We start from the raw sequence: 11,818 nt of genomic DNA, 5'->3' as shown, positions 1-11,818 counted from the left end.
GTCTCTTATTAGTCCCCGAAATCTGGTGCTTAAATTCTGTCACTCAGAGCCAAGATAACAAATTGTTAGACAAGGAGAACACATGGACACAGGAAGGGGAACATCACACTCTGGGGACTGTTGTGGGGTGGGGGGAGGGGGGAGGGATAGCATTAGGAGATATACCTAATGCTAAATGATGAGTTAATGGGTGCAGCACACCAGCATGGCACAGTGTACATATGTAACTAACCTGCACATTGTGCACATGTACCCTAAAACTTAAAGTATAATAATAATTAAAAAAAAAATTGTTAGAATACAGCGCTAGGTTTTTGGTCCATAAAATGTCTCCAAGGACAGACATTGATGATGTCCTTTCTCCTCTCTCAGGTGACACGAGTGTCTGTTCCTCAACCCCTGAAGGCTCACCCTAATGCTCCAAGGAGAGCAGGAGGAGGCAGCATTATTATCCTCCTCTCACAGATGAGGAAACAGAGGCTCAGAGTAGGGAAGCGCCTTGTTCACAGTCACACAGCCAGATACAGACAGAACCCAGCCAGGAGCAGGCTCTGATAACTCCTATTTTAGTGCCCTTCCCTCCAGTTATGATCTAATCCATTAGTTCATTTATTCAACCAATGTTTATTGAGCACTTACTATGTACCAGCTCTGATGCTAACTGTGTGGAATGCACAAATGCAAAAGACAAAACCCCTGCCCACAGGATGCTCACAGGCCCCACTGGTTATGGGGCTTTTGTGCCAATATGAATATAGGGCACCCTGTGAGGGTGCTGTGGAGGGGTGGGGCCCCTCAACTCCCACCATAGATGTTTTTGCTCTTTTTCCCCCAAGTGCTGGCAAGTATGTAGAGCAACACAGATGGTTTTTACAAGAGCACTGGGGTGCATAGAGGTCCTGCTGCTTTGCATGGCTTTAAAAAGGTGGGCTAGTAACATCACAACATAATTAACCTAATTCCCTCCCTCTGAGAAGTCAGAAGCCTAAGTGGGTGAGTCAGAGATAATGGGGTCAGCTGAGAACTGGTTGAGCTGGAGGTGTTAGCTGGGTTACAGCGGGGTTGTGCTGTGGGTATCAGTCAGAGGTGCTCGCCTGGAAGAAAAGACAGCATTCTGGTGTTGCCCCAGGCACAAGTGAGGCCTCCCAGTTTCAAAGCACAGTGGCTGACATGTAACAATTCGTTCATGTTGATCAGAAAAAAAAAAAGAGAAAAAGGAGAAAGAAGCTAATTTGGGTTGCCAGATTTAGCACATAAAAATACAGGAGACCCAATTAAATTTGAATTTCAGAAAATTACAAATAATTGCAATATTGAGGACATACTCCTACTAAATAATTATTCATTGTTTATCTGAAATTCAAATTTAACAAAATGTCCTCTATTTTATCTGGCAACTCTGAAACTAATGTAAGAACAATTATTTTAATTACCTCAAAACAAGAAAAATAATTAAACCAAGTGAAGGGAAGTCTGCAAGAGGATGTATTAATACTTTAACATAATTGACATTAAGAGCATCTGGGCTCTAAATACAGACTTTGAATTAAAACAATAATTATGATTAAGTTCGAGTCTTCCTTGGGTCCCAGGGAACAAGCATTCCTGGGCTGTGCAAGAGAAGACACTCTTCTCCCCCTAGTTTCCCAGGCCTCAGGCTTCTGCAAACATGGAGGCCACTCCTGGAAGAAAGGCCTGCCGCCGGGCGGGCCCTTGGATGCAAGACCCCTGGGACTTTGACCATTTTCAGGGTCTCAAAAGTACATTTTGTTCCCTGGAATGGCTGTGTTAAGTGGGGTCTGTTGCCGCAGCCAAGCCCCAACCCTCTAAATCCCCAGCCCCACCAGGCGTAAATTTGCATATGGTCTCCTCAGGCTCCAAAGGGCAGTTTAGTATGGTCCTCCACCCATTCATTCTGGGTTTTGCATTTCAGGATTTGGTAAGCAAATGTACCTGAGGCCTGTGGGCAGCTGGGGCTTCCTTGCTGGGCCTGGCGGGGCCTGGAGGTTGTCTGCTCTCTTGGGAGGAGGGGGGCAATTATTTTCTGGACAGGCTGGAAAAATTGAGGCTGAAGTTGTCTTCCTCACGGAACATTTTCACTGAGGTGTGAACAGCAGACAGAGAGCCCTCATTTGTGTTGGCTGCAGGGGAGGGACATTTGGCCTCCTTCTTCCTCTACAGCCACCCAGGACTCCAGGGCAGCCTGTCTCAACACCGCAGCACCACATAATCCCGGGGGAGCTCTAAAGATCTCAATGCCTGGGCTGCCTGACCAAATTCAGCCAGCGATTCCAGTGACCAGCTCAGGCCAAGCCGTTAGTACACTGTAAGAATTAAAAACCAAACAACAGAACTTGGGCTCCTGCCACCACAGGAAAGAGGGAGCATGTCGTTGGCTCAGTCCTGCTGGGCCCCCAAGAGTTTTGCCCTTGGACAGGATCCTGGGGAGACTAGAAATGATCTGGCTCATCTCAAAGAAGCAAGCTCAGGCCAAGGTTGAGAGGAAGGTCCATGAGTGCCGATCAGTGCTGGCATCCATCGTGCTGGCATCCATCATTCTGTCCAGAGCAGGGTAGTGGAAAGGTTGAAAGGATCGCAGGAAGCTGAGATGCTCACCCTGGAAGGGAAACAGATCTTGTGCACCATCGCGACTGGCAATAGGTGCTGCCCCTGGTCCTCAAAAAGGCCCAGAGTCAGGGGAGTGTGCCGGACAGCAGTGAGAAGCAGGCTTGGCCTCAGGGTCCTCAGGTTCTCTCCTGTTCCAGCTCCAGTTCTCTCTCTCGGCTCACAGCTTCCTAGGAAATCCCCCATCTAGGACTTCCCTAACCTTAGTTCCACCAGGGATCACCCTTACAGGTTCATACACCTTGGGCAACCCTCAGCAAGTAGCCAGGCCTTTTATAGCCAATGCATGGAAATTGGAAATCTCAAGCTACACCAAAAGCCAGTTAGGGGGTTCATTTCATTACACAAGGGTCTTTTGCTGCTTGTAAATGTAATCTCCAGTGGGAGGTGATAAAAGGGTGTTTGAAACATCATTCCATGTATGAAAGTTCAACTGATACTTGTTTTTTTAGGAAGGGGATAGGGCTGAAGTGGTCTCCAGATGGCTGAGTACAGTTGTGCAGATTTTACACTATACAAGGGTACAGTGCCATATAAAAGGGGTAGGCGATTCGCAGACTTATGCATGTCTGTGCATGTTCTTTGTAGTTTTCTAGCAGTTGTCAGTCAAGTGTCTTGCTCTAACAAAATCAGCATATTATGACAATTTTCCAGCGGCTGGTAGTCAGGTTCTCCAGGAAGGGGTGCTATTTTCTTAGTATAAAAGGTACTGCCGGGCTAGTGTTGACCTTGACTATGACCAGGAAGGGAAAGGTGGGAGAATAAAAGGAGCTGGATCAATGAGACCCAGGAGTCACCACAGCATCCCAGAACAGGACAGGCAGTATCTGCCTTCCAAAGTCATCCTAAGGAATTCCACACTTCAGGGCAGCATTCCTGGATCCGGCTGGGATGAGGTCTGTAGGTGACCCAAACTGTCTCAGAAGTGGAGAGCAGAGGGAAGTTGAGTGGGCAGGGAGCAGACCTGGATAGGAGAAGCCGAGGAAGAACAGGTGAAAAGAAGGGAGACAAAAGGGAGAATCAGAAGACCTCACTTCCAAGCCTTGCCTCCACCTCCTGTGTCACTTGGGGCAAGTTTCTTGCCCTCTCTAGGAAATTGGAGGAAGACACTTGCCGAGCCCAGAGAAATGCTGGGATGTGGACTTGTACATTCTTGGATAATTTTCAAATCTCCATAATTTTCAAATCTATCATTCTGTTGCTTAGACCCTGCAATGACTCTGCGGCACCACACGGGAAGTCCAGCCTCATTAGCCGGTCATCCAAGGCAGCCTGACCTACCTTCCACCACATCTCCAAGTTCACTTCCAGGCCTCTCCGCTACCTCCATCCTTGCAACTGCAGTTAACTGCTTGCATAGACTATTTCCTTGTTCTGGGACATCCCGTGTGCCTGGAATACCCTCCCACACCCTTATCCTCAGTCTGACTAACTTCTGCTCATCTTCCACACCTCCACCAGGTTCCCTGAGATCCCCAAGCTAACAGAGTGAATTAGCTGCCTCTCCTCTGTGCTTCTATTCCATAGTAATCCAGTGGTTCTCAAACTCCAGCGTGCATCAGTCATCTGGTGGACTATGTGAAATACACACCGCTGGGCCCCAGCCCCATTTCCGATTCAGTAGGTGCAGGGTGAGCTCAAGAATCTGCATTCCTAAAAGCTCCTAGGCAGAACCACGCATTCAGATACCCTCTCTCTGCTCCTTTCTCTTGGTGCCCCAGTCCTACACACTGCCCCGGGACCCTCCCAAATGTCCCACACAGGCCTGGGCACTGGTCATAAGGTTCTGACATGTCTTGTTAACCAGAATTACACAGGATGCTTCCACATTCAGCTTCTCAGTTAAGTCCCAAATAACCATGGGTTGAAGGCAGGGTGAATGTTATAGAGAGAAACCGAAACTCCCACTAAGTAAAGTAACTTGCCAGAATAGAGAAACCAGTGCTAACTCCTGTGACTTCTGACTCCTACCCCAGTGCTCCCACCACCCTCATAGGCTGTATCACTAAGTTGGAACATCAAGACACTGGTGACAGACAACCTGAATTGGGATCCTGGCTCTGCCACCTACCAACTGTGTAGCTTTGGGCATGTTATTTAACCTCTCTGTGCCATGGTGCTGGGCACGTAAGTACTATGTAAGTTGTAGCTATATTATTACATTCACATCGGAATGGGGGAAATTCCGTAGAAACTCAAAGAAAAGGATCTCTTATGGTGGAAACTTGGGGCATCTCACAGACTTGGTAGGAATTAGGAGGATTTGTGGGCAGGATAGAGTCCTCCTTCTCCATTTGTAGCCTGTAGGCAGCCTCTCAATTTCTCACTCTGTCTCTTCATTTTGAGGCCAGTGACACAATCCAGAGTCGGATGACCACGGAACCCTTACTGGAGGAGAGCCAAGGCTAGCAGAGGAAAGCTAGGCTGATGCGTACACCCACCCAAGCTCCAGGAGAAGAGCAAGTCTGGCATCACTGCCGTTCCTAGAATGAAAGGGGCCTGGAGCAGACTTAACCCAGCCTGCAGCCTAAGTAGAGCTATCCCAGCCAACACATAGGCCCATGAAAGAGAAACACAAATGTTTGTCCTTGTAATACACTGATATTTGGGGGGTTGTTTGTTATGCAGTGTTATCATAGCAGCAACAGCTGACTAATACAGTTTGCATCAGAGTATGAATTTCAACCTCTGACTAAAAAACAACACTGATTAGTGTATGGGACATCTACACTTTAGCTTTTGTTCTGGCCTCTCTCTGCTTGTCTGCAGGGATATCAGCTGGGGACTGGAAGTTTGCACAGGACTAGCCATGGATGTGACGGTGGTTGTAATTTGGGAGGAAATGAGCAGGTTTCTCCTCTTCCTGAATCACTCCCCCCTTCTCCATCCCTAACATTTTTGAGCTTCTCTTTTCTACTCCTTACCCCAGCCTCTGGAATTGCTTAAGACCATCAATTGGTAAATTGCCACCTCCAGGCAGGCTCAGCATCTGTTCTGTAAAGGAACGCAGCAGACAACCACCTGCCTGGTGCAGGAGGTGTGACCCAATGACAACAATGCTTCCCACAGTTTATGAATGTTGTCTTGTTTGTTTTTATCACAGCCTGCCTCTTTGTAAAGCACCTTCATTCCCAGAAGGTTTGTTAACCAAAGTGGCTCTTGCTGAATTGCACAGTTCCCGCTTCTCTGCTGCAGTGGGAAGAGAGCTGGCCCTGGAATCAAGGAACTGGAGCCTGGGCTTGGCTTCCAGATAGTGCTCCTGGTCCCAGGGAGGCTCCCCACACCCACCGCAGATCCGTGGCTTCCCAAGGCCGAATGTGACCATGAGCTCCTAGAGACAGAGATAAGGACACTCAAAGGTCAGGGAAGTGTTGGGGCTGGAGATCAAGAATGAGTGAGAAGAATCCCAGGCTGGGATTGTTGATCCCATGAACCCAGGGACCTCGAGCTGCCGTCCTGCACCCTCCCTTACCTACCTGTCATCCAGAAAGAACATGTGGTTTGTTCCACTTCCTGCAGCGGCTCTCAGAATCTCCGCTACCGTACTGCTTCCCACCACTCATCAAGTGCATTGCTTAGACTTCGAGATGAGCCTTTGGCCGCCGGGTGAGCCTCTGACCCTTGTCTGTCTGATAAATCCCTGTGCCCATCCAGGGACCCCACTTGGGACAAGAACAACCAGGAAGGATGTTGCTCAGAATGATTAGAGGTTTTTCTGACCAACAAAGACTTGAAGCAAATTATATAGCAGTGTGGGTCTGTTCCATTCAGAGAATACTATGTTGCCCAGCCCAGACTCCAACTCCTGGGCTCAAGCAATCCTCCTGCCTCAGCCTCCCGAATAGCTGGGACTACCGGCACATGCCAACATGCCTGGCCAATTCAGAAAATACTTTGATAACCCAATGAAATAACTGTAAATAATACCCGAGTTGGTTTGAATCTGAGGCTCTCATTTTGAATTTGCGAGTCTGTTTGTATACATGCATGGGGCTTTACTTAAAATACGATGACTCAGTAAAAAAATTAAAACTTGGTTTAGGTGGGACTCAAAGTTCATCAGATTCTTAGGTTTTAGTCTTATCTTTGATCTAAAGTTAGACTAGGAGTAAACTGTTGAAACTTGGGGATAGAGTTTTGATTCATTTTTTATTTTGCCAGAGTCCAGGAGAGTGTTTGGCACTTAGTAGGTGCTCAATAAGTGTTGACTGACTAAGTCAAAGACAGCATAATATAGTCAAAAAGCTATAAGAAGCAGGCCTACATTGACTAGGGCCCTTAACTGTATGCTGGCAACATTTGAGTGTCACGTAGGCACTCACTTGTCTAGTTTTGTTCTGTTTTTTTTCGAGATGGGGTTTCGCTCTTGTTGCCCAGGCTGGAGTGTAATGGCGCAGTCTTGGTGCACTGCAACCTCTGCCTCCTGGGTTCAAGCGATTCTCTTGCCTCAGCCTCCCGAGTAGCTGAGATTACAGGTGCACACCATCACGCCTGGTTAATTTTTGTATTTTTAGTAGAGATGGAGTTTCACCATGTTGGTCAGGCTGTTCTTGAACTCCTGACCTCAGGTTTTCCACCTACCTCAGCCTCCCAAAGTGCTGGGATTACAGGCATGAGCCACCATGCCTGGCCTGTCCAGTTTTGTATTTAAGTAGCATAAATACAAACATAATATGTAAACATAATACCTACTTATTGTGAGCTATTACACATTCTGCATTCTATGAAGCAATTTACATCATTGATCACATTTAACTCTCACAACTTTATGAAGTGGTATCATCCCCATTTTACAGGAAATGGAGGCTCAGGGAGAGCAAGTGTCCCAACCATGATCCCTGAGTGGAGCTGTGGCAGAGCAGGAATTTTATATCGGATGTGTCTGTTCCAAAGCCCAATCTCCCACTGCACCCCTACTCCCTTACACTCTCCTCTATTCCTCGGAATCTCTCTGAACACAGTTCCCAAAGCTGCTCCTCTCCGTGGGATTTAAGGAACATTAGTCATGCTCACTGCACTTTGCTGCTTGGTTTTTTGGATCCCGGATGTCTTGGGAAGCCTTTTCTGGTGCCACTTGTCTTTTTCTTGTTCTTCTTGAAGACCTTATTCACCCAGTTTGAGTCTTCAGCAGGGCTCTCCCTAGGCAAAGAGATTAAGTAGATGGTTCATTATGGGCCTGACCTCGGTCCTCCAACATGGTGGCCTGCTCAGCTCCGCAGGTGGACACACCCGCGCTGTGGTTCTCAACCCTGGCTGAGGATCGGATTTCCCAGCAAACTTTTTTTAAAATATAATCAATGAATATTTATCTAAGTAACATCATGCCCATGAGTCAAATGAAACTCAGACTTTTATAGAGTTATATGTAAATGCAAAAAAGTTTAAATTATGTGAACAAAATGCATAACTTATGCCTAAGCTCAAAATTGTTAAATTTATACAAACTCTTTCAAAAAGTTTTATGGTTAAAATTATACTTAATGTGGGAAGCAGGTAAATTTTAATATGCTTGATGTGAGAGAGAGTGCAAACATTAAAAGCAGGAATGCCTCGGGCCCTGCTCTCTCAATACCTGCAGCTGTGGTCATGGAGAAACCCAGCTACTGCCAGAGTGGTCCCAAGGCAGGGAGGGATGAGAGGGGGGCTGGGGTTGTGGGGAGAAATACCCTTGACCCAACTTCTGATCTCCTGCTGTGCCTCCCCAACCACCAGTACAAACGGCATTCAGCCAGCAAGGGAGCCTGGGTAATGTGGTCCTCAGGGAAGTTTTTAAAAAAGCAGATCCCCATGTCCTCTCACAGTTATTGCAAAGATATAATGGAGTGTGTGTTATGCAACCCAGACACTTGATGTGCATAATAAAAAAGATTTTCTGGGGACAGTCTACAGTCTAGTACTATCAGGTCATTATCATGCTAATAGAAAATAGTTCGGAGTAAGGAAGGCCTTTGATAGAGACCCTTAATTCATTTCATGCAGGAGCTACCTAAGGCTGGGAGGTAGGATGCCTGCAGGCCCTCTTGGAACTGTGACATCACCAGAGAGTAAAATATGAGGGCAGGGGATGCACATTCTTGCACTGCACTCAGAGAAGGAGCATCCCCAGTGTGCAGGAGAAGAGAATGACATCATCAACACGGACAGGCTCCTTCCCCACACACTGCCCTAACTGAACAAGAGAAGGCAGCTTTGTGAGATGTAAAGGGGTGGACCTGGAATCACACAATCACACACACCAGAAAAGGATCCCAGAGTTCCTGGGGCAGCTAAGGTGGTGGAAGATATCGCTTAGCCGGGCTTGCTTCTTCCGCCCAAAGGAAAGAGCGTGCTCCACGAAGGAGAAACTTACATTACATAAGGCTTGCTGACGGTTTCCTTCACATGAACCAGAGGCACGGCGCTTTTTGGTTTTGAAGAGACAAAAGGAGCTACAGCTAAAAGTAAAGATATAGGAAACGGGAGTGAGATGGGGAGGGGGGATATGGAGTCATTTTTGAAATAGCAATAGTCAGTAAATGAGAATGTTTAAAAACAGCAAAGAACTCTCTTGTCCTCAAATTCTCATCTTTACAACCAGAGTCATGTCGTGGGACTTGACTGAGATGCAGGCCCGCGGCATCTGTGGAGCGGCTGACTCGGACCCTTGGTGGAACATTAGAAACAACTCCCAGGGGCAGGCCCGGTGGCTCATGCCTGTAATCCCGGCGCTTTGGGAGGCCAAGGCGGGCAGATCACTTGAGGCCAGGAATTTGAGACCAGTCTGGCCAACATGGTGAAACCCTGTCTCTACTAAAAATACAAAAATTTAGCTGGGTGTTGTAGTGCATGCCTGTGATCTCAGCTACTTGGGAGGCTGAGGTAAGAGAATCACCTGAGCCTCAAAAGTTGAGAGTGCAGTGAGCCGGGAGTGAGATACTGTCCCCCACTCCACCACCAAAAAAAAAAAAAAAGAAAAGAAAAATAAGGAAAAGAAAAGAAATAGCTCCCTCACAGAAAGCAGCGTGTTAGGGAAGGTTTTCAGGAAAATCCCCTGAAGGTGCCTGGACTTTCCATCACATGCTTCATGTAATGCTTTTTGTTTGTTTCTTAGAACAGAGTATTAATAGTTTCATGGCCATTACTCTTAAGTAAGCTCTTTACATGTTTTTAATGAGTATGGGGATACATAACATATGGAGGTTAATATTTAATTATGTATTATATATAAATAAAGGTAATATAAAGTATATGTGGGTTCTTCTGAAGTTATTTTGTTAGAGACTTGTATGTCCCTAACTCTCCCAAATCTATTCACAATGAGGCTTGTCCTTTTGTTTTTGGATTTTCCTAGGGCTTTTAACAATTTTCCTGTTCCCCAATGCCACCAATGGCCATCATTAAATGACTGATACCACTAAACTGTAGGGCAGGGGTGTCCAATCTTTTGGCTTCCTTGGGCCACACTGGAAGAAGAATTGTCTTGGGCCACACATAAAATACACTAACAGTAATGATAGCTGATGAGCTGAAAAAAAATCCAAAAAAAATGTCACAATGTTTTAAGAAAGTTGATGAATTTTTTATAGACTGGTGCATTCAGAACCGTCCAGGCCGCGGGTTGGATAAACTTGCTCTAGGGGGTCTCAGCTCTGCCTAACTCACATAGATGGCCTAGGACGTCACCACTGAGGCTCAGCTGTAAGCTATAACATGGCTTCTCAATCTCAGTACATGCTATTGACACTAACGGTCAGAAAGCGCTTTGTGCAGAGACTGTTCTGTGCACTACAGGATATTTTTCAGTGTCCCCAGCCTGTAACCACTAGGTGACAACCAAAATGTCTGCAGACATTGCTAAATGTCTCCTGGAGACAAAATCACTCCCAGTAGAGAATCACTAGACTATATATGCCCTCTATCCACCCCCAGTATGAGTGAGGAATGCCGACTTGGGGATTGCTCAGGTACCTGAAGATGGCCGCCTTCATGCACAGGTGTGATTAATGTAAAACAAGTGTTTTGTATTTAACAGGAAATAAGAGAGCAGGTAAAACACTGCGCCCAATTTTCTGACTCTTTTTTTTTTTTTTCCTGAGATGGAGTCTCACTCTGTCGCCCAGGCTGGAGTGCAGTGGCACGATCTCAACTCACTGCAACCTCCGCCTCCCAGGTTCAAGTGATCCTCCTGCCTCAGCCTCTTGAGTAGCTGGGACTGCAGGTACCTGCCACCATGCCCGGCTAATTTTTTGTATTTTTAGTAGAGATGGGGTTTTACCACGTTGGCTAGGCTGGTCTCGAACTCCTGACTGAAAGTGACTTGCCTGCCTCTGCCTCTCAAAGGCATGAGCCACAGCCTAATTTTCTTAATGGTGTTTTGTTTTTGTCTCATTAAAAGAGTCAAAGTAAACCTGTTCCAAAGAAAGGGCATCTCTACCAAGTTGGGGCTAATTCCCAGACGAGGAGACATTGCCGATCTGTGACGTTTACCATAATAGCTCTGGAAGTTTGGCTGAGGACCATGAGCACCCTACAATCTGGCTTCAGTCCTTCATTTGGGTCTCTGTCCCTCTGTCTCCACCCAGACCATCCATGGTGGCCACACACAAGTCCTCTCCTTCCTAAAGTACCTTGAAAGTACCCTGCACATTCCTGCGCTGCACCTGAGCATCTTAAATAAACAAAATCGGAAATGCTCTTTCTACTACCAACCCACCCAATCCCACAAACCACGATGCTCAAAATCCTGCCCATTTAAGCTCATCTGTCACCTCCAAGAAGCTTTTCATACTGCCCGAGAGATAAGTGGTCTTATTCTCTACGAATACCCTCCAACGCTGTTTTTATTAGTTATATAGTACTTAATACTTCTGATATTTTTTTTTTTTGAAATGGAGTTTCACTCTTGTTGCCCAGGCTGGAGTGCAATGGCATAATCTTGGCTCCCTGCAACCTCCACCTCCTGGGTTCAAGTGATTATCCTGCCTCAGCCTCCCAAGTAGCTGGGATTACAGGCATGCACCACCATGTTTGGTTGATTTTTTGTATTTAGTAGAGATGGGGTTTCACCATGTTGGTCAGGCTGGTCTTGAACTCCTGACCTCAGCTGATCCACCCGCTTCGGCCTCCCAAAGTGCTGGAATTACAGGTGTGAGTGACCACACCCAGTCCCTGATTGTATTTTTGAGGTTAGTATCCGTGTTATCTCCTCTGCTGA

General features: G+C 46.6%; 1 protein-coding gene across 2 annotated transcripts in view; it reads right to left on the bottom strand.

Moving 5' to 3' along the window:
- Positions 1 to 1,463: 1,463 nt before the first annotated feature.
- Positions 1,464 to 11,818, bottom strand: part of PNPLA1 (patatin like domain 1, omega-hydroxyceramide transacylase) — a 43,476-nt gene continuing 33,121 nt past the window's right edge. Inside the window, exons 7-9 of one of the 2 annotated variants that reach the window (XM_055390293.2) lie at positions 8,975 to 9,059; positions 7,639 to 7,764; positions 1,464 to 3,589 (exon numbers count right to left, since the gene is read on the bottom strand). In XM_055390293.2, the coding sequence (XP_055246268.1) occupies positions 3,466 to 3,589; positions 7,639 to 7,764; positions 8,975 to 9,059 (335 nt within the window). In that variant the 3' untranslated portion in view covers positions 1,464 to 3,465. The remainder of the gene's footprint in view (positions 3,590 to 7,638; positions 7,765 to 8,974; positions 9,060 to 11,818) is intronic. The other variant, XM_004043890.5, reaches the window with a different exon arrangement.

The sequence above is a fragment of the Gorilla gorilla genome, chromosome 5 (assembly GCF_029281585.2).
Source record: "Gorilla gorilla gorilla isolate KB3781 chromosome 5, NHGRI_mGorGor1-v2.1_pri, whole genome shotgun sequence".
Lineage (NCBI taxonomy): Eukaryota > Metazoa > Chordata > Mammalia > Primates > Hominidae > Gorilla > Gorilla gorilla.
Note: the sequence above shows the minus strand (reverse complement) of the source record. Positions and strands in the feature narration are given on the sequence as shown.